At 36.0% G+C, this 21,745-nt stretch overlaps 4 protein-coding genes across 8 annotated transcripts; 2 read left to right on the top strand and 2 right to left on the bottom strand.

Moving 5' to 3' along the window:
• Positions 1-816: 816 nt before the first annotated feature.
• Positions 817-5,478, bottom strand: LOC111778878 (Mitochondrial substrate carrier family protein). 5 transcript variants are annotated; one of them, XR_015413364.1, is made up of 10 exons: positions 5,338-5,478; positions 5,004-5,120; positions 4,334-4,395; positions 4,012-4,248; positions 3,774-3,941; positions 3,562-3,611; positions 2,586-2,718; positions 1,665-1,702; positions 1,390-1,550; positions 817-881 (listed from the first exon to the last, which is right to left on the bottom strand). XR_015413364.1 is itself a non-coding variant. In XM_023658877.2 (9 exons), exons 1-9 carry the CDS (start codon positions 5,375-5,377, stop codon positions 1,454-1,456), a joined length of 942 nt encoding a protein of 313 aa, XP_023514645.2. In that variant the 5' UTR covers positions 5,378-5,478; the 3' UTR covers positions 1,005-1,453. The 5 variants fall into 5 exon arrangements, 3 of the variants coding, with proteins under 3 accessions (XP_023514645.2, XP_086975266.1, XP_023514646.2); XR_015413363.1 differs by having other exon boundaries at positions 857-921; XM_023658877.2 differs by lacking the exon at positions 817-881 and having other exon boundaries at positions 1,005-1,550.
• Positions 5,479-6,565: 1,087 nt separating this feature from the next.
• Positions 6,566-9,774, top strand: LOC111779178 (C2H2 and C2HC zinc fingers superfamily protein). Its single transcript, XM_023659264.2, has 5 exons — positions 6,566-6,692; positions 6,810-6,852; positions 7,591-7,632; positions 8,065-8,314; positions 9,238-9,774. The coding sequence occupies exons 1-5, from the start codon at positions 6,685-6,687 to the stop codon at positions 9,462-9,464; spliced, it is 570 nt and encodes a 189-aa protein (XP_023515032.2). The 5' UTR covers positions 6,566-6,684; the 3' UTR covers positions 9,465-9,774.
• Positions 9,775-10,587: 813 nt separating this feature from the next.
• Positions 10,588-12,643, bottom strand: LOC111779179 (plant/protein). The gene is made up of 2 exons (XM_023659265.2): positions 12,267-12,643; positions 10,588-10,991 (listed from the first exon to the last, which is right to left on the bottom strand). Exons 1-2 carry the CDS (start codon positions 12,549-12,551, stop codon positions 10,731-10,733), a joined length of 546 nt encoding a protein of 181 aa, XP_023515033.2. The 5' UTR covers positions 12,552-12,643; the 3' UTR covers positions 10,588-10,730.
• A 214-nt stretch (positions 12,644-12,857) lies between these two features.
• DEG2 (DEGP protease 2) lies at positions 12,858-21,010 on the top strand. The gene is made up of 21 exons (XM_023659177.2): positions 12,858-13,201; positions 13,685-13,861; positions 14,124-14,174; positions 14,815-14,888; positions 15,036-15,099; positions 15,457-15,501; positions 16,223-16,330; positions 16,580-16,657; positions 16,782-16,848; positions 16,929-16,987; positions 17,231-17,330; positions 17,419-17,498; positions 17,748-17,804; positions 18,497-18,600; positions 18,720-18,807; positions 18,897-18,982; positions 19,090-19,114; positions 19,225-19,296; positions 19,772-19,822; positions 20,319-20,379; positions 20,466-21,010. Exons 1-21 carry the CDS (start codon positions 12,995-12,997, stop codon positions 20,708-20,710), a joined length of 1,899 nt encoding a protein of 632 aa, XP_023514945.2. The 5' UTR covers positions 12,858-12,994; the 3' UTR covers positions 20,711-21,010.
• The last annotated feature ends 735 nt before the right edge of the window (positions 21,011-21,745 follow it).

The raw sequence follows: 21,745 nt of genomic DNA, 5'->3' as shown, positions 1-21,745 counted from the left end.
ACTTCTATAAATAATTTCAAGTTGATCCATAAGTTACTATTCAGTTAATCTTAAAGTATAAATTTCGCTTATGATACAATTATACATATATTTATCTATATTTCTTTAATTTTTACAAGTTTTATTAATTATTCTCTTGCTCTTAAAAATAATTTTTACCTATTTAAAAATGTCATTTTAAAAATTGTATATATATATATATAAAAAGATAAGTTACAAATTTTAATTAAATATTTGAAAACCTAACTACTTTTATTTTTTAAAAATAGAAGAAATAAAGTAAATAAAGGTTATTTGAGTAATTTATAAACCAAACAACTCGACTCAATTTAAAAAATAACCCAAGCCAACCTACACACCCTAAATAGACAATGTAAACACTCACGAAAGTCACCTATTGTAAAATTTAGGTGAAATTACAAATTTAACCCTTGAATTTTCAATCGTTAATATTCTAAACCCCCTCCTATCCAAAACAAAATTGATAGTTTAATATTCTATCAAATATAAAATTTACTTAATATGTAATAAATCTCTAAATCTTAAACAATATAATGAATATATATATGTATAAAAAAAAACAAAAATTAAAAATTAAAAGTTTAGATATTTTTTTGTTTTTTTACCTTTTTAAAATTTTAAAACTTATTTAACACAAAATTAAAAATTTAAAAGATCCAAGACCTAGAGATCATTAGCCACAATTATATCAAAGCCCAGCTTAAAATAAATAAATAAATATATATATATTATATATATATATATATATATGAAAAAACGAAATAGATAAGAAAAGGGTACCTGTCATGATAGCTGTAGTCCAACTCCAAACCAAGCCAACTTCCTTTGGAGTCAATTACACACAACTTGGTTGGTTGCACCTAAATTGTAAATAAAGGAAGCACAGGCAGTTCAATATGCCTACAAGCAATTAAACTCTAAGCTTTTGAGTTCTTCCAGTTCATCCTCTTCTCAACTAACTAACACAGTTTTCACATATCATATCACCTTCAAATCAAACATTTATAATAAAGGAAACCTATTCTACACCAAAAACCAGATCAAACCAGCCATGGACCAATAAAGGATCGAGTTATGACCGTTTTTCAAGGGATACAAACAATAATCCGGAGTTCAATCGGGAGGAATAGTTCGTCGAGGTGGCTTAGACTTATTTTCAAAAACCCTGACTAGATGAAGATGAAGAACTCTCCCCAATAATCAATGGGGGTGATGAGGTAGCTAAGACGAGCCCGGTTGAAAAGAAAATCAACACGAAAATGGACTTTTCAAGGGGGCAAATAATTGAGTAACTAGAAATAATTGGAGGGGTTCATCAGCAACCAATTGACTGATCTTTGCATTATAAAAGAAATTAAATGTTCTCACTTGGACTCTCTATATATAGTTGGATTTATTTGTCTGTCTGCTTGGAACTGCACATTTATCACGTCTAGATTGCATTTAATCCTGCAAGCTGCCGTAACTTCTCACAGACTATGAATGTGATTGTGGTTTGTGGACCCAATCGTGCAAAAATGGCTAGGCCCCTGAAAAATACTCGAGTCAGCAACCCGATCTTCGACTAAGCGCTTATAAAGCTCATAAAATGCATGTTTCTTTGCATACTTCAAATATAGTTAATGTCTACTGTTTCTACTCACCCCTTGTAAAGTGCCAGAGGCCCTTCAGTTCGAATAACCTGAAATTAGGAGACGAGGAAAGTGTTAAGCCGATTTACACGTAAATGGAAAAGAAAACTTGGTTCACTTAGGCAACTGGGAGTCACAGTGGCGATCACGAGTTAACGCCCAACCACTTAAAAATGGGCCCTTAAAACAGATAGAATGGGCATGCTTTCTGAAGCCTATTAATGTTGTGAGACAAGGACAAGAAATTAATGGACCATGGGAATTCTTTAATTAGCAAGAACGAGATACTGGAGAGAAAAGAAAGCACTCCCCACGAAACAAAACTGCCTACAAAGATCAGTTGCTCACCACCAGGATAAGGATAAATTCAGGTACGCCCAATGCCATAACAAGATATAACAATTGAAGTTGAAAAGGAGGAGAAAATGCAATTATGTTGCAGCTATTGTTGAACATTGATGTAATGGCCCAAGCCCGCCGCTAGCAGATATTGTCCTCTTTGGGCTTTCCCTTTCGGGCTTCCTCTCAAGATTTTTAAAACGCATTTGCTAGGGAGAGGTATCCGTTCAAATTCTAAAAATGTTTGTACATAGACATTCAAGTAAATTTACTTCCAACTGAGAACAAAATTTCATTTGAAATTTTATTCAAGATCAAGCTATAGGTGTAAGGAAAGTAAGAATCGATATGTTGAGACTTCATCCGAGGACGATAAATGTTCCACCTCCTCATCTATGCTAACATTAATTAATGCAGAAAAAATGCATGGACTTAAATGGGAAGGATAAGCAGTCACATTCGTAATCATGTCAATCCCATACATACAATTCTATTTTCAAATCGAGAATACATTTAGATACAAGACAAAGGACAAGACAAAAATACATTTAGATACAAGACAACGGATAAGAGGAAAAATGGCAGGTCATGTACCTGATATGCGCAATGAAGTCCACTCTTGTAACTTCCAGCTCTTTTAGACTCACGTTGTAACATAAGACGTGTTTTAACCATGTCAATAGGCGTTGTCATGAGAGTACTCACCACACCCGCTACTGTACTTGAGCTTCACAAGCATGCACCACATGGTAAATCCTCAGATGTAAAGTATGAGAGACAACTAAAAATTATTTTGTACTCAGTAGAAATAAAAAGAATAATAAAACATTTGCCATCTGGTAAAATTGCACGAGAGGGCAATCTAAAAACCAAAGCAAAGTTTTGGGTTTACCTATAGACAACGAAACAAGCCAACGAGTAAAAATAAACAAATTTATTTAATAGTTTTATAAATGCATTTTTTTTCACTGAAAAATCCTTCTTGAGTCAGCTATTTTTGGACAAAAGAACATTAAACTTCCGGGGAAAGCTTTCTTGATACTTAAAGGAGGGTCCTAAGTCCCAGAACTGATTCAGGTCCTTTAGGTTTCAATTCAACTTAAGAAATCCTTTGGGGTATCTAGAAAATATTAGTTATTTTCATAAACCTTCTTCATATTCCAACTTCTATATAACTAAATCGTACGTTCAACTTTATAAACCACGTGCAATGCACGTAATTAAAACTAGTTTTACTAAATAAACGGACCGATAGGTTTGGGATCATATTCATTTCATGGCTTCCCTTAAGGCTTCATCCAACAGAAACATCCAATTTCACTTCGTCTTTGTTCCTGGCTGGTTAGAGTACATTTACTTTTCTCGAAACTCCAAATACTTGTTCGAGGACGGAGTCGTTCTCCTGTTAACCATTTTATAAATCTTTATGCTAATATAACAGTAAATTACCTAAAAGCAGCACCTTCTCCATTAGGGAGTATTTTATATTAAATGAGTATTAAGGCTCAAAGGAAATAGGAAGTGAAATAGATAGAAAGAACATTGGTAGAGATAGTTCATAGTTTCTTACATGAGATGCAAAGGAAATCCTTCTTCTAAGGGTGTCCACTTTACTAAAACCTGCAAAATACATAGAAGTTAAAACCTTAAGAATATTTTTAAAAGAACATTTGTAGAAATAAGCTTGCAGAACTATAACATATACGTACGGATTCAGAAATCAGAACCGGTAGAATTACTTTATGCATATGCAAATTAAAAAGAACATGCTTAGACATAGACCTGCTTAGCTTCATCATATGTTGCCAGCTGAGATGCTGTCAAAGCACCTGCTCTGGCCATAGCAGGGCCAACTCCCCTCCAAAGAGCTTTTAGTCCCTCCTCAGAAACAATTTTGGACATTTCTTTGATTGGCCCTCTGGTTGAGTTCGGATTCATTTGTAATCGCACCTGCCAAAGATATATAATCTTAAGATCGGGCTATAATTGAAAAGTAACGAAAGACAATATCCTTTATCACCTTGAGAACTTCAACTGGATTGGTGAGAGCAGTTGCAACCGCACCAGAAATTGCTCCAGATCCAATCTTAACAAAGATATTAGTAGACCCGAAAACCAAATCAGAAGCATACTTTGATGGTTCATATAAACCTAAACGGAGACCTCCATATAGAACCGATCTTGTCAGAGCTGGTGATAACCCCAAATACAGAGACCTTGGCCCTTCATTATTCAACAGTTGCACGAACAGTTGTCCCTATTTACATCCTCGATTAACGTTTTATAGAACAAGAAAGTTCAAGGAAACAGAATTGGAATCCTTATAAGAAAAACGTGAATACCATTCCAATTAGAGGCCCCCTCTGCCCCACAAGTTGCATTTGCAACCTAACTTTAAGCACATCTGCATTCAAGCTGGACAAAAATTAAGATCACTGTTTGTTGGCTATAGGATCAATTTCTTCTCTCTCTCTCTCTCTCTCTTCTGAAAATTAATGATCATTTGTGTTAATTCTACATGATTCGGATACACAAAAGGTTTGCACCAACAAAATCCGCCAAAAAAACAGCCAATTCATTCTAGTTCAGGATTTCTCTTACTCATTCCTTCCTGATGGTAGCATGAACTACACGTTATTAGATCAATTCAGCCATCATCCCAAATAATACGAGGAATAAACTATAAAACAGTAACACCACAGAAATAATACAAATGTAATTTCACACAGTTAACCAAGAAAAAAAGTTCATGATAAAAGTTTCATAAAACCAACAAATTCACTAACTCTTAAGGAAACAAAACGGTTGCATCAGATTCAATTCGAGATCCACCAAAACCTAGCAACTTAAAAGAATGAAACACACACACACTTACTAGCCCAAACACCCACAAAACACCTATCGCGGACATCTTGCTCTAGATTTCAAACCCCACAAAAACAGGAACTCAAACGCATAATTCAAAATTTTACAGGAAAAAAGAACAGGACGAGAGAGAGAGAGAGAGAGAACCTAAAGGATGAGTAACGGCGGTGGCGATCGCGACGGAAAACCCACTGGTTCCAAAATGATAACCAACATCAGACGGAGAAACGGCCCAATTCCGCTTCTCATTGCGCGCCAAAACTCCTGAATACAATTAGAGAAACAAAAATCACTCCAAAATTCTCGGAAATCAACAAAACAGCAACTCGCTCAGCTATAATAAACAAAAACATCAGCAGAATTTTGCGGGTCAATAGTGGGAAGGGGAATCGAGAAACACGCCATTGCTTTTCTCCTCATCCAGATAAAGAAGATTCAAATGGATCAATGCTAATAAGAGATGGAAGAAACTGCAGAGAACCTGAAATGGCGGATTCTTGGGGAGAAGATTCGTCAACCATATTCCCTTCCTTTTTTCTTCCCTACTGATAAATCGTAAGATGCCCCGACATTTATATAGGGGACGGGTTGCCTCTATTAACCGTTTCAGCCTCTGTTCTTTCTTCGGGATTACAAGAACTAGACAAAATAAAATATAATTTATAATGGTAATTTCTTTTATTTATTTTATTTTAAGTTCAACAACTCAATTATTTATCTAACTCAATCGATTGGTCCATCGAACAGATGACGAGATTCTCGATCCATTTGGTCGAATTTTGAAAATTATTTCTCTTTATTTGTTGGATGTGAGATACGAGGAGCTTTAAATCAAGATGTTATTGGCTTTTTTGTTCGTGCTCTCAATCGAATCGAGGGACATCTGATAAAATTGGAACGATACCGAGAAAATTCAAGAGGGTATCGAGAAACTCGAGAAATGGTATCAGAGACCGATACCAGACAGTATGCTAATAAGGACGCTGGGCCTGAGGGACGATGGATCGTGAGATCCTACATTAATTGAAGAGGGGATCAAAGCACCTTCTTACAAGAATGTAAAAACCTATAGACTTCATTTTAAAATTGTGAGGCTAACAGATATACATAACGGATTAAAGCGGACATCATTTTAAAGATGTTATCGCCTTTTTTTGTTCGTGCTCTTAATCGAATCGAATGGCATTCGATAGAAATTTGAAGAGGATATCAAGAAAATCGAGAAATGGTATCAGAGCCCGACACTAGACAGCGTGCCAATGATGATGCTGGGCACAGGGACGGTGGATCGTGAGATCCTACATTAAATGAAGAGTGGATCGAAACACTTTCTTATAAGGACGCGGAAACCTCTCCCTAGTAGACATCATTTTAAAATTGTGAGACTAACAGCAATACATAACGGATTAAAGCCGACAATGTCTACTTGTAGTAAGCTTAGACTATTACAAATAGTATTAGAGCTGATTATTTTTTCAAATAAAAACGTACCAAAGATAAAAGTTATAATATATTTTTAAAATTTAATTAAAATCAATATTTAAATTTAATAAAATTGAAAGTTTCGAGTAAAAAGATGATATAATTAAACGAGTCATTTTAAAAAAAGATCGACCGATGAACACCGACCAGACCGGGTTAAGTAGACTCACATGGAAAACCGAACCGATCGGTTCGGATGGTTGATTAAAAATAAGATCGGAAATCGAGTCAGTTCTTCGTTCGCAAAAAAGACCAGAAGCTTCTCTCTCAGAGTCGCAGAGTCGCAGAGTCGCTGATAGGGTTTTTGGTGGGTCTGCCATTGTTGTTTCTTCTTTGAGCTAGCGCTATGCCTCGGTTCGTTCTTCCATTTCCATTTTATGCCTAGTCTCACCGTTTCATCCCTCAATCAAATTTACTTCTCTCTCTATTTCTCTCTACAGTTTATGATTTGATCTTCTCGTTTGCGCGCAGGTATTATTGTGACTATTGTGATACATATCTGACACATGATTCTGTAAGTCATCTTCTTACATTCATATGAAAATGTGATTTCATTTTCGTTTGATCATTGTCCAATTTTTTCCTTTTTTTTTTTTTTTTTTTTTTTTTTGTTGGGGGGAGGGGGTGGGTTCTTTGTTGATGCTGCAGTTCCCTTTCTTTATGACGAGGAATGCTTTTGGTTAATTAGTTGCTCGAAAGAATTGTAGGAAATTTTGGATTGATATGGCTGTGACTGGTGTTGGGATTGGATCGAATTCTTATATTTGTTCTCGATGGATGTAATTGACTGTTTTTAGTTTGTATGTGTATATATATTTATGAAGCATGGAGTTCAGTGTTCATGTTGCTGAGTATATGCAGATTGATTTGTGTTTATATGTGTGTGTTTTAATGAGAAGCTACAATATTAGGGCTCCTTTCAAACTAAGATGGTTTGTGCAATCTTTAATGGTTTATATCAGTTGTACTTGATTCTTATGTTCTAGACACAGTAGTATTTAGTTCCTTAGCTTTTGCTGTTCGAGTTTGTTTGTTTTTTTTTTTTTTTTTTTTTGGGTTGGGGGAGGGGGGGGGGGGGGGGGGGGGAGGGACTCTTCTTTTTTCGGTCTATTTGCATCAGGCTTTTACCGTACTAGCTAGTAAGAAGGTGTTCCCGAAAGGGGACGAAACCCGTCTAAGATCCCTATTTACCTCCCTCGTTCAATCAGGAAATGTCTTATATTGTTCATAATTTGTTTTTATGGTATCTCAGCCATCGGTGAGGAAGCAGCACAATGCAGGCTACAAACATAAGGTATCTTAATCTTACCCACGTCTCAATTTAGCATAGTATATTCCTTATTCTGAGGTTGAACTCTTCAGGCCAGTTTAGAAATTGAATTTTATAGAAGTTTTATGGTTTTAAAAAACAAAGCCACTTCCCGACTTAAAAGTTAAAAGAACTTGGTTGGTTAGAAACTTGTAAATGCGAAAAGTTAGAGGTAAGATTTTATTGTTTCTTAGAGTTTGCTTTGATTATGATTAGCATCTTTATGTGTATTGTAATTGTAGCTTGTACATCTCTAAATAAAAGGATAAAGTTTAAAGAATGTGGAAGTACTGAAATATGTTTCCATTCATCCATCCAAAAGAAATTAAAAAAATAAAATAAAATAAAAAGAGGGTGTTTTTAAGGAGGGAAAAAAAACCAACAGATTTTAGTTCCTGATTTATTGATGCACTCCAGGCAAATGTGCGATCATACTATCAGCAATTTGAGGAGCAACAAACCCAAAGTTTAATTGACCAGAGGATCAAAGAACATCTCGGTCAAGCAGCAGCATTCCAGCAGGTTGGTGCAGCCTATAATCAGCATTTACTCGGTCAAAGACCTCGTCTTCCTGTACTACCTACTCCTGTAATGCCAGGAGGTGCCCCGGGATTAATGCCTGGAATTAGGCCTCCAGTTTTTCCAAGACCATTACCTGGTGCTCCAGGTAAAGTTCACACTTCTGAGATTTTTTATTTTTCTTTAATGCATATTCCTTGGTCTTTGAGTGTTGTTTAACAATTTGCATTTTATACTAAATCCACCTTATTATTCACTTTGATAAGTAAAATCTAATAATCGAAGTATTATACAGCTTGAATAGTGGAGATAATTCTTAGACCTGATAAATAAATTCCAAAGACGAATTTGAGATCTTCAAAATTTTGCTAATTTATAAAAATAATATGGAACTTTGCTCCATGTTTGAAATATACCTCATTCTTTTAAAAATTGCATTATTACTCTTGATCTTTCATAAATGTTTCAGTACTACCTTTAGGTTAGAAAATTCGTTGAAATGTTGGACCAAAAGTCAATGTGTCGAAACGTTGTTCTTTTAAGACTAATCTAGGCAAGCGTCCTAGATATCGTAACATCATTCTAGGCCATCACCATATCAGTTTTTGGTCTAACATTTTAATGAATTTCTACTCCAATTGTTGTTTTGAAACATCGGTAATATTGCAACCTTGGAAGGATTATGAATATTTTTTAACCCATTGGCAAATTTCAGTGGTCTTTTTTGTTTTTAATAATTTAGCCTTAAAATTATTTCTGTTGGTACAGAAATGGTTTTTATTTCTTTCCTTTCAACAATCAATATATGAAATTTCATTATAATATGACCTGTGGAACTGGAAAATGATGAGAGCAATGTAGATTTTCTAGCTGCTTCTTGAGGCTGCTTGATTCAACTATTCCTCAATTATTTTTATACCAAAAGTAAACCAAATCAACCAAATGGACTCATGACGGTCACTGTTGTTGTTCATTCAGTTTGGTTTGCTCTCCTAGTCATTACCGTATTGAATTGGATGTATCTAATGCAATAGGTATTGTTTGAACTCCTCTCCTCCTTTGTCAATGTAGGATATCTACCTAATCCTACAATGCCGCCTATGATGGCCCCGCCTGGAGCTCTTATGCCCGGCCAGGTGAATATTCCATCCAGGCCACCTCCCCCAGCGCCAATTCCAGGGAGCACACAGCAACCATTGACTGCTCCGCAAACGTATCAAGCAAATCCAGCAGCACCAGGAAGCGGTGGGTATGATAGTTTCACCACTATGGCTCAACCTTCCGAGTCTAACCCTTAAAGCTTCATATTGTTGTGCTGTTTGTGTATGATATCCAAAGCTCTTCTAATTCAAACTGAGACAATTGTTCTTAAAATGCCTGAAAAGAAGTTTGGAGCCTGGAGGTTTAATGTAGAGAAGTTATTTTAGTAAGTGATGAGCAAAGGGAATTATTTTGGTGGTTTATTTTACTTAAAAGTTTAAACTTCCATGCATACATATCAGGCCTACGGCGACTAGAGAATGTGAAAGGTGCCTGGATCAAGCTTAGATTTTGATATTTGGTTGTACAATGAGTAAATATGTGGATGCCTGCATATTGAATTGTTAAGCTCATATTGCCTTCCCTTTATCTTCCAGTGATTCACTCCAAACTTGCACGAGAAGAATATAGATTTGATGTTGAATCATTACTGTTTTCCTTTTTTCTAGTTAGGACTGACCCGGGTTTTCACTAGCGTTGGCAGGTCAGCAAAGCCCATCCAGAAGATGTTTTTTATTTGCATTCACGCCTATATCATCTCTAGGATAAGTATAGTAATGAACATAACAACCTTATTGTTCGTACTCCAAACTTGCACGCGTAGCATGTAGGTTTGACATGCTAGCGCTCTTTATTTTCTGTCTTGTACATGTATAAGAAACAAACTTGTTTCAATGAAGAAAGAATGGAATACAACCCATAGGCCAGAGGGAAGAGAGATCTTCTACCTGTGATGGTTAAGAAAAAATTGATTAGATAATAAATGATGGATTCAACCCATAGACTAAATTCTAACTATTTTTCAAACTCGAATAAATTTACAATTTGATCAAAAAACTCCTCCAATCCAAGTTCGCTGTTGTAATTACAGTCCCTAAGATTGGTGCTCTAATTCGAGGTCGTGCTAGCGTAACCATACCACAACTCATTAAAGCAATATATCTTCAATCAAAAGATCATAGATTCAATCCGGATTGAAGATTGAATTGAAAAACCTACTCGACCAAATAGATGCCCTAGCTAATAGTACTTACAAATTCTAGCTTTGCCTTCGACCCACCACCACCAGTTGAAAGCATTTCCGAAAGTGCTATGCCTTTCAGAGCAAGAGTTGAGGTCTTGGAGCCAAACTTGCAGGATCTGGTTTAGGAACATCCATACTAAGTCACAGAAAGTTGCTTTGACATTGAAGAACAAAAGGAATACATGAATTGTTTGTCCATAATATATACTAAGCTACTCATAAGAAAGAAATGTCAGAGACAAAAATTAGCAAGTTACTTTGAAAAATGTGGATGAAACAGTTAAGACAGCTCTATTCTTTGAGCAATTAAGTTCACTGCTGCATTGGCAGAAGAGAATGCACCATGAAAACTTTCCTTATATGAAATAGATTCCAATTCTCTTGCCATGTTCAATAAAATATCGCCTAGCTCTGTCCTCTTCTCTAACAAAGAATTGTAGTATGATTTTGCAGCAACCTTGCTTATCTCTACATTAGTTTCCTCTGGACAGTACTCTTCGTCTAGCCATTTGTGCAGGGTAACCCTAAGCCATTCTGATTCCTGAAAAATACCTAAACAGATTATTCATAAAGGAAAGATATGAAAGATTATTCAAAAGAGCTGAGTAAGGCTGTAAATCCGATCTCTCAAACTTGTTCTTGCTACATGTTTTCTGCAAAATTGAAAAACTAAAGCATTTGGAAGAACTTTCAGAAAGGTAAATACAAAGGTAGATTTAATTATGAAGTGAAAAAATTGAAAAACCAAGTAGATTTCAAGGATTTCCAATCTCATTTGCAATAACTATTGGAGAAGAACGATAAAAAACTGTCTTAGATCATGAAAACACATGTAAAATAGTGGTATTCTTGCCATGTTTGATTTTGGGGCCTGATATTATTGATACTAACTTGGAAAATCTCTCCCAGCTCACAAATCAAAATCCATTTAAGTTCCAACGTAGAAGCGTTTTATGAGATTCCACATCGGATGGGGAGGAGAATGAAACATTGTTTAATGGTGTGGAAACCTCTTCCTAGCAGACGCGTTTTAAAAACCTCGAGGGGAAACTCAAAAGGAAAAGTCCAAAGAGGACAATATATGCTAGCTGTGGGCTTGGACTGTTACAAATGGTATTAGAGCCAGACACCGAGCGATGCGCCTGCGAGGAGGTTGAGTTCTGAAGGGGAGTGGATTGGTGGGGGTCCCACATCAATCGGAGAAGGAAACGAGTGTCAACGAGAACCCTGGGCTCCGAAGGGAGTGGACTTTGAGATCCCACATCGGTTGGGGAGGGGAACGAAACATTCTTTGTAAGGGTATGAAAACATCTCTCTAAGTAGAAGTGGTGGGTTTGGGTTTGGGCTGTTACACATTTTCTATTCTACTAAAAAATTGTTCATCGGAAAAATGCATCAAAGGCCGTGCCCTTAACATACTCTGGTGACTGAACAAATTTGTGTGGTGGCTCGTGAAGATTCATTCTATGGCATAACAGATAAAGTCATCAAATTCAGGCCAGTTTTAGAAACCAACTCCGATATCTTCACTAACAGACTAGCTCCATGGCTTGGATAATAAGCCATTGCCCGAGACTGCAGGAGAACATTACACACCCCACTGAAATTCTTAGCAACACAAATTCTAGAGGAGAATATCAAATTTCTGCTAAAATATCACATGGATAACAATGTCAACACACCACAGTCACCAGTTCTAAACATCGAAAATGTGCCATTATTACGAACAAAGCTAATCAACACGTTCAAGATTGCAAAACGAAGTTCCAAAACGAACCTAATCGAACAAAAAATCAATAAGACCGGAAAGCAATACCTCCAATGCCTTGGAAGGGACCGACCAAGCATCAGGAACCCTGAGACTTTCAACCTGCTCTTCAGGATCGTCATCTTGATCACCATTCGGTGGCCCGTAACGAATATAAGACCTCGGAGTTAATCGCTCCAGAACGACATTGCAAGGGAGAATCTGCGGAGAAGAAGCTCGGAAGTTCATGGCGCGCTTTCTAGAAGTGAATTGAACCGAAAAATCGGAGGAAAACGCAGAAGAATTGGTGATTGAAACGTGCCTACTAGATGGAACCAAAATCAGAGACTCCATTTTCGTTCTGTTTTCTGTGATTCTCCGAGATCCCAACCAGTTGATGGCAGGCGGGATGGAGATGTGTGGATAGAATCTTTAAGTTGTGTTGTTATTATTATATATATATATATATATATATGTGTTTAAAAAACTAAGTTAAAATTTGAAAATAAATAAATAAATAAAAACACACTGAAGGCTAAATTTGTAATTTAGCATTTTAACTAAACATTCAAACTATGGGCTTATGGCCCAATTAAATGGGCGGAAGTCATCGCCCATGAAGCCCAATTGTTGGGTCAAAACTAGTCAGCGAGGCGCCAAAATTCAGCCGGGCTTTACCTAATCCAAAAATCTTCGTTCAAAGGATAAGGAAATTCTCCGGCACTGACTCACCGTCTCCGACAACATTTCTATGGAATAAATCATCTCCAAGTTCTTTAATTCTCAAGCTCCGAGTAATGGCTGCAGCGATGGCCAGCAGCTGCTTCTCCGTCTTCAGTTCCACCATCAATTTCCGCTCCTCCTTTCCCTCCTGGAGCCTCCCGCCAACGCCTCTCCGATCAATTTCTTTGCTCACTTCTACAGCTACCGCTGACCGGAAAATCGCTTCCGGCTCTAAACGTCGCTCCTCTTCCGCCTCTTCATCTTTCAACTTCGATGATGAGGTATTTTGTTGGCTGAATGCTTCTTGCTGTATCCACTTCAATGTCGTTATTGTTCTGAGTCTTACTTTTTGACATGTTTACGGTACTTTAGTGGAGAATTTTGAGTTGATTGAACCGTAAAATAGGCATTGTGCATGAAGAGATTAGAGACTTGGTCGAGCTTGTGAACTTGCAGTGTTGTTGTCTCGTTGTGGAGTCTTCAAAACATTTAAAAACTTGGTCATCGTGTCTATCTCGTTCCCATTTGTTGCAGGAATATGTCACGTAGTCATAGCTTTCTTTCATTATTCGTTGAAGTATTGAAGGCCTGATGCTTTTTGTTGTATCCGCTTCAGTGCCGACTTGATTGAATATTAAGTGAACAGATTCATTTGTTTAATGTTAACTGACTGGGGAGACCATCGGATGGAAACAAGTGATTTACTATTTTTATTGCATTCCTCATCTAACATATTTTTGGTAAATGTGGGTCACCAACTGAAGGGGGAATCTGCTCTACGTGATCCATTTCTTCGAAAATCAAAAGATGGCATATTACTGCTACGTCAGAGTGAAAATAATGCTCAAAGAAATCCAGGCCGACTGCAGACAGCAGCTTATAAATCATTTGGCATGCAGGGGAAGGATAGAAAGGAGTTGGTTAACGCAGTCGAGGAGAAGGTATGATCAGTGGCTGTGGCACTTGGTGTTTGACTTGTATTTTGATGCTAATAGAAATAGGTCAATAACTTCATCAAATTATTCAATTAGGATTCGATTTTATGTTTCTATCTTCATAAGAGATTGTGAAAATTACCCTTTTCCATGATTATTTTAGCATTTCTGCAAGTGATCATGACTTCTATTCTTAAACTAAAGTTAGGATTACTCCAAAGGATTTATTTCTAACATCTCAAATCCTGTGGATGCTTGGAAATGTCAGGGTGAACCAGGGAATCTCCAAGATGCTGCTTTCCTCAATGCTGTTGTGAAGGTAATATAAACTAAAAGCTTAAGCTTACTATTCAGATCAGCTGCCTCAAGCAATAACAGTGACTGGGTATCATTTCCATTTTACAATTACCTTCAAGTTTCTGCATTCGTCTGCATGTGAAGTTTGATTGACTTCTCTAATAAACAAGTCCCTTTTGGAATTATGATTAGTTATTTCCTTGTAGGATTCAATTATTTTTTTACTTATCTTACATGACCTATCAGGACTAGCCAAAATTACTCAACTTCCTCATGAAAAGTGGGATTCTATTGGATTACCTTTTTGCATAGTGATACAGTGAAAAATGTTCTAGATCAAGTGATAAAAGTCATTTACAAGTTTCAAGGCACCAATACCTTTGTGCCTTTTTGTACTTCAAGAAATTGTATTGGCTAGAGATGGGTTTCTTTTCTTTTACTTCAATATATAAATATTGTCGTTTAAAAGGAAAAGAAAGAAACAATGTACAAAAGGTGAAGATGATGCCTGAGCTATTTGCAGATTGTATGAGCTGGTTCTCATTTTTGCTGAAATGCATATCACATTATCCCTCTTGATCTTCACTTTTCCAGACGTACTGAGTATATATATACCGACTATTCATGAGATTTTCTTCTTGCTTCTCTGATTTATTGTTTAGGTGTATTGTACCCATACTGCTCCAGATTATTCTCTACCATGGCAGAAACAAAGGCAGTATACAAGTACTGGGAGGTGTGTACTAAACTTGGAATATGTTGAATTTCAGTTTCACACTTTCAGTCTTGGGGCATATCATTTATATTGTCCAGTTAATGTTACCAACCAATTATTGAGCTTTTCGTTGACTTAGTTTTTATTTTCCTTTTCTCTGTTATGCAGCGCTTTTATGATTGGTGATGGTAAACTCTTGACAAATGCACATTGTGTAGAACATGATACTCAGGTAATGTACTGAGACAATTGGGCCTCCATTTATGCGATAATATTTATTTCCCCATTTAAGCTTTTCATTTATTTATTTTTAATTGAGAAAGGATGCATGTCATCTTCTCTTTTTTTACATGCTTCATGAAATTTCTCCAAAAAAAAAAAAAAAAAAAAAAAAATCTATAAGAGGTATGTAATCGTTACTTTCTTGTTTCCAATGCTGGTCTTAGCATCCTTTGAATCCGATATTTCCAAGATACTACTTTTCTTTTGCTAAATAATTGTAGCTACAATGTATTGATGTCAACACATTTTTATTTACTATTTTGCATGTTTCTTTTTTTTTTTTTTTGGTCCCTATGTCCGGTTGCAGGTTAAAGTAAAGAAAAGGGGAGATGATACCAAGTATGTGGCTAAGGTATTGTTGGTGGAGAAGCTTGATTTCCTTTCTTAAGTTCTTGATAGATATCCTGTTGTTATCTTGTTCTGTTGAAGAATTCTCTTTCTGTTATTTACCATAAATTGTGAAGGCAGTTTAGGTTGCTAAAGGAAGAAATAAAAGAAAAATCCTTCCCACTAATTTCTAAGCAAGTTGAATGGCCAAGCCTATGCAACCTGGAGTTGTTAGTTTCCTTCTAGTGGACGTCAGGTCCTGAAAAATTCAACATGGTTCCTTTTAAAACCACTTCTTTTGTAAGCATTAAAATCAAGCCTGCTATTGCATTATAGGTCTATAAATGTAAAACTTTCTCCCCCTTCTTAAAGTAGATTTTCTTACAAAGTCATTTTTTCTTTCTTTATTCTTTTTCGTGGGAAGGATCTGACTTTATGTCGATAATTTCATCCCTTGATGTTTATGTGAAGGTTCTGACTATTCAATGAAAAGTTTCTAGTTCTAAAAGTAATTTCCTTCTGTAGCTTCTTTTTGCATATTAGTGAAAGTAATGATACTTTCTTTTGTATAATAAACTATATATTCTCAAGTAAATGAAAAATATATTCTGAATTTGATGCTCGTGTCACTAGAAACTCTCATGGATTACCAATTGTTTGAGTCAGGTGTTTAGGTTGAAGATGTGTAATTATTGATTTTTGCAAAATCTTTGGGCTTACCATCCTCTTAGTGATGTTATACACAGGTTTTAGCCAGAGGAGTTGATTGTGATATAGCTTTACTTTCAGTTGAAAATGAGAACTTTTGGAAAGGAGCTGAACCACTAAAGCTTGGGAATTTGCCTTGCCTTCAGGTTCATACTCGGCTCTTTGATTGAGTGATTGATTCCAGTTTATGGCATTTTTTATATCATTGCTACTACTACTTCTGGCAACCCTTGACCTCTTAAGCTCTAAATTTTCTTCATCTTTCAAATGTTTTTTTTTTCTTGATAGCTATACCTCCTATCCAAATAGGCTTATATCTTTCGCTACATTATTTTGCTTATGTACATCCTATAGGCTTATATCTTTCGCTCAATTCTTGCTCCATCTCTCGGCAGGATGCTGTGACTGTTGTGGGGTATCCCCTTGGAGGAGACACTATATCAGTGACTAGGGGAGTTGTGTCACGTATAGAGGTGGGTACCCCTTGTCCGATTCTTATTACTTAACTGTTCATTTGTCACGTTGCCTTCTTTCATGGTTATATTTCTGGATGTTATTAGAAAATATACCATGGATCTTAGAAATTCATTTCATCAGGTTACGTCCTATGCTCATGGGTCATCAGATTTGTTAGGCATTCAAATTGATGCTGCAATAAATCCTGGTCAGTAGATTGTACTTTTTAGTCTTAAAGAATTAATCCTGCTTATGAGGTATTTACTGCTTCTTCTTGCTAGATTTTAGGTAATAGTGGTGGTCCTGCATTTAACGACCATGGCGAATGCATTGGAGTGGCATTTCAGGTAGATTTTTTAAGTTCTTTTTATTTATTCGCTCTATAAACAGACATCATTGTCCTAAATGTTAACACCTATTCCTTACCATCTGCATTTTATTGGATAAGTTGTACATGACTGATTTTCTGTCGAGTTGACTTTATTTATAACCTATATTTTTACGTTGTTTTTCTGTTCAGCAAATTCCTGCTATTCTTATGCAACAATATTTTCTTTATCTACGGTTTCTTTACAAGAAATTTCCTTTAGGTTTACAGGTCTGACGATGTTGAGAACATTGGATATGTTATTCCGACTACAGTTGTATCTCATTTTCTAAATGACTACGAGAGGAATGGGAAATATACTGGTGAGGCTTCTTAACTTTTTGATACATATAATCGTATTTGTAGTGCAATGCCGCAGTCTGCATGTACCTAAACACTTAAAATTTTCAGGCTTTCCTTCCCTTGGAGTTTTGTTGCAGAAGTTGGAAAATCCAGCACTACGTGCTTGTTTGAGAATGAAATCAAATGAGGTCTGTCTTTTCTGAAAATATGCTTCGAATATAGGCTAGAAAAATTTCTGTTTTTTGGATATATTTGTGAAAAAGTTACTTTTAATCATATATCTTCTATATAGAATGGATGCATAATGTCAGCAAATATGGTTTTAGGTTTGCTTTAAGTTGTCTCTTGTTTCCATTGTTGGTGCTTGATGCCCTTATATTTTTCAAGTGATAACTCCTTTCCTACTGCCTTTCTGACCTGATATCATCGTCAATTAGGGTGTATTGGTTCGAAGAGTAGAGCCCACATCTGATGCTAATAATGTCCTGAAAGAGGTATGCCTAACATTATCTGGAGGTTATTGTATGAGAACGTTCTTTTACTTGCTTAAATTCATGGAGAACCACACGTCGCATGTGGAAATCCAATTGTTCACTGGTAATTAAGCTTTATGTCTCGTGTTTGGTGGAAAATTAATAGAATAAAAGGACCTCAGCGTGTGAAATTCAACTTCGTTGCTTCCGTCATGAAGGATTTTTGCATTTGAATGTCTGTCCATCGTGGAGGACCCTTGAAATGAGTTCTGATGCAAATTCCTTGACAATATCTACAACCAGAAATATTATTATGACAATTTTAAAATAGCTTTCAGCCACAATTTGGGACTCGATTAACTATATGTACCTGAAGAGATTGAATAGTCCACTAGAAAAAAAAAACTACGTTCTAATAAGAGGGCATTTGAGATATGGCTTTTAAAGTCCGTGAGTTTGACATTTCTAGTTGAGCCTTTGTCGAGTTCAAAATCACAAACCATAATTAATAGCAAAACCATTATCACTTTTGGAACACTTAAACTACGTACTATGTAGTTCAAAATCACAAACCGAATATAGGCTTTTGAAATCTATTCTCAGCACAAACCAAGTACGCACTGCACAACTTAGGTTTCTCAGCCCTTAGATTTACGAACTCAAATTTAAAGTTGTATGGTCCAGGAAATTGATGGTGGTTACTTTGTTTTCAGGGAGATGTAATTGTTAGCTTCAATGATATTAAAGTTGGATGCGAAGGAACAGTACCTTTCCGGACAAATGAGCGCATAGCATTTCGATACCTTATAAGTCAAAAGTAAAGTACTCAAATCCTTTATTATTGGACTTAACTGTATGCATAGATGTGGAAAACATGACTTTGCTATAGTTATAACTTAATTTGAGTCATTACTTAATTAATTACACTGTTTACAGATTCGCTGGCGATGTTGCAGAGCTTGGTATTATTAGATCAGGAGAGCATATCAAAGCTAAAGTCATTCTCAATCCTCGCGTGCACTTGGTACGCTCAGAGTCGATGCCCATGGAGTTCATTTGATTTAGTTTGTAAATTCATTGTTCTGATTGGTTTTGTCATGCACTTAACTGAAGGTTCCCTTTCACGTTGATGGTGGTCAGCCCTCTTATCTAATAATTGCCGGTTTGGTGTTTACTCCACTCTCTGAACCACTAATAGAGTATGCTGTAATTTAGTACTTGCTCTTGAATTGCGTTCTTTTCTCGCAACACATTTACATTTTTCATGCATATACTAATTCAAGATATTTTATTTCTTTTTCTACAGCGAGGAATGTGAAGATTCTATTGGGGTATGTTACTTGGATGAGACTTTTTGAGTCAGAAATGCAGAAGTCAAAGCTGTTTCCATTACTTTTTTTCATAGTTTGACGTTTTATTTTTCATCTTCTCTTTTGATTAGTTGAAACTACTGGCAAAGGCACGCTATTCCTCGGCAAGTTTCGAAGGGGAACAAATAGTGATCCTGTCGCAGGTAAGTTGCAAATTTGATTTTAACGACAAACATCTAATGTTGAGGATTATTGGGAGTGAGTCTAGATATTATGTTTCTTTGTTTCGGCTTCACTGTACAAAAGTCTATAGATGTTAGTCGGTGGATTTATTTTCCAAAACGCGTAATTATACTATATCATTTTTTGATAAATATACTATCTTAAGTTAAACTCATTTCATTTTTGTCAAAATTAAAACATGTATTACATAATATATTTAGAAATTATAATCCTGTTCTAACCACAAGCGTCAAAATCGTTGAGATAATGCATGTCTAATTTATGGATTTTGGAGTACATTATCTTCCAAAACACCTCATCTTCCAGCGTAAGGTTCATTTCCTTGCTTTCATTTTAGTGAGGACAAAATAAATCACATCAACTTGGTTTTCATCTCAGGAAGTTAATTATTTCCCGTTTCCTTTTAAATTTTAATCGGCATCTTTTCACGCTCAGGTCCTGGCAAATGAAGTGAACATTGGATATGAGGATATGGGGAATCAGCAGGTAGTTTACTTGAATCATTAAACTCTAGTTTGATCATGATTTTATTCTTAGAATTTAATTTTGTTTACTGATTTGTTTATTTTTAGCTTTTCATAAATATAGTTGAAAATTGAAATCCAAGCCAAAATTTTCAAAAATGGAAAGTTAAAACAACTTTATCGTTAACTTATCTACTTATAAGGTATATATTCTTGACCAAGAGATCAGAGGTACGAACGTAATCGTTATTGTCAACTTTAGCATTAACTCATCTACTTATAAGGTATATACTCTTGACCAAGAGGTCAGATGTACGAACTGAATCGTTATTGCCAATTTTAGCATAACTCATCTATTTATAAGACTCTTGACCAAGAGGTCAGAGGTACAAACTTAATCGTTATTGGCAACTTTAGCATTAACTCATCTACTTATAAGGTATATACATTTGATCAAGAGGTGAGAGATACAATCCCCGTAGAAATATTCATAAATGATGTTTATGACATTACTGCAGGTTGTAAAGCTGAATGGAACTCAAATCAGAAATATTCATCACTTAGCACACCTTGTTGACAGTAAGTTACTGTAATCTCAGTCCTCAGCCTTATTTTTTTCCCTCAATTTCACCATTTTTCAATGATGGTCTGTGACATTTCTTCAGCCTGCAAGGACAAATACTTGGTTTTCGAATTCGACGAGAACTACATTGCCGTTCTTGAGAGGGAATCTGCTATTGCAGCTTCATCTTGTATACTCAAAGATTACGGTATTCCATCCGAAAGGTCCTCGGATCTTTTGGAGCCATACGTAGATATATCAGGAGACGACAAAGGAACTAATCAGAACTACGGTGATAGTCCAATCTCCAATTCAGAAATAGGCTTCGAGGGACTTCTTTGGGCATAGTCACACAAAGCATTGCTACTTGATCTAAAAATTGACCCTGCAGATATGGTTTCACTGTCTGCTCGCTTAGATGTTGCAGGCCACGGGAGTTAGCTCGACCGCAGTCTTCCGAGTCCTTACTGCAGGTTTTTCCATTGTACTCTCCTTGTATTTATTTGCATTGCAATTCGTTTTGCTATTGAATAAGGGGAGCAAAAAGTTTTGCAGAATATAAGGCTGGAATCAGCCGTTGAAGCCATTGTAGCATTGATGTAAAAGACTAATATTAGTCGGGTAAAATGCATCATTCTTTTCTATTTAGAGCCCTTTCGTCTTATAGACCTACGTATTCTAAGTTACTCGTATAATTTGTTCGAATGATGAGTTTACGTTTATTTTAATGAATCCCTCTTTTGAATAGGCGAACCATTAAGACGATTTTATACCTAATGTACAACACTTGAGTTTAGTCATGATTTACGAGGACTTATTAAGGAGAAATTAGTGGATACATGCTTGAAAGACTACCCAATTTATTGATTAACTCATCTACAATATCTACACTATGATATTGAGGAAAATAGTGTAGTTTGTACATAGACATTCGAACAATATGGACTAATAACATGAATAACCAAATTTAGATGTCTGTTTTTGAAATATGGCAACCATGTTTTTTTTTAGAGAAAAAAAAGAATTGAATAGAATTTATTTGTAACGGCTCATATATTGTCCTTTTTGGGCTTTCTCTCAATGTTTTAATACACATCTGCTGTGGAAAGGTTTCTACACATTTACAAAGGGTGTGTTTCGTTCTCCTTTTCAACCAATGTGGGATATCACAATTTATGCTTAACTGCAGAGTTCTAATGCGATTCGTTGCATTAGTGTTGGTATGATCGCACCCTTTATAAGGGTGTGGAAACCTTCCCCTACCATACTGATTCGTTGCATTAGTGTTGGTATGATCGCACCCTTTATAAGGATGTGGAAACCTTCTCCTACCATACGCGTTTTAAAGCCTTCAGGGAAAGCCCGAAAAAAATAAAAGCCCAA

The sequence above is a fragment of the Cucurbita pepo genome, chromosome 17, assembly GCF_057944985.1.
Source record: "Cucurbita pepo subsp. pepo isolate OVF chromosome 17, ASM5794498v1, whole genome shotgun sequence".
NCBI classification, from domain to species: Eukaryota; Viridiplantae; Streptophyta; class Magnoliopsida; order Cucurbitales; family Cucurbitaceae; genus Cucurbita; species Cucurbita pepo.
Note: the sequence above shows the minus strand (reverse complement) of the source record. Positions and strands in the feature narration are given on the sequence as shown.

Excerpts from the sequence above, each read along its gene's own strand:
- LOC111778878 (XM_023658877.2), bottom strand. The coding sequence starts at position 5,377 with ATGGTTGACGAATCTTCTCCCCAAGAATCCGCCATTTCAG. Across the intron at positions 4,249-4,333 it reads GGGGGCCTCTAATTGGAATG|GGACAACTGTTCGTGCAACT; the intron begins GTATTCACGTTT and ends GGATGTAAATAG. Across the intron at positions 3,942-4,011 it reads ATCCAGTTGAAGTTCTCAAG|GTGCGATTACAAATGAATCC; the intron begins GTGATAAAGGAT and ends TATCTTTGGCAG.
- LOC111779178 (XM_023659264.2), top strand. Across the intron at positions 6,853-7,590 it reads CATATCTGACACATGATTCT|CCATCGGTGAGGAAGCAGCA; the intron begins GTAAGTCATCTT and ends ATGGTATCTCAG. Across the intron at positions 7,633-8,064 it reads ATGCAGGCTACAAACATAAG|GCAAATGTGCGATCATACTA; the intron begins GTATCTTAATCT and ends GATGCACTCCAG.
- LOC111779179 (XM_023659265.2), bottom strand. The coding sequence starts at position 12,551 with ATGGAGTCTCTGATTTTGGTTCCATCTAGTAGGCACGTTTCAATCACC. Across the intron at positions 10,992-12,266 it reads TCCCTTCCAAGGCATTGGAG|GAATCAGAATGGCTTAGGGT; the intron begins GTATTGCTTTCC and ends GGTATTTTTCAG.
- DEG2 (XM_023659177.2), top strand. The coding sequence starts at position 12,995 with ATGGCTGCAGCGATGGCCAGCAGCTGCTTCTCCGTCTTCAGTTCCACC. Across the intron at positions 13,862-14,123 it reads TTAACGCAGTCGAGGAGAAG|GGTGAACCAGGGAATCTCCA; the intron begins GTATGATCAGTG and ends TGGAAATGTCAG. Across the intron at positions 16,849-16,928 it reads TGATGCTGCAATAAATCCTG|GTAATAGTGGTGGTCCTGCA; the intron begins GTCAGTAGATTG and ends GCTAGATTTTAG.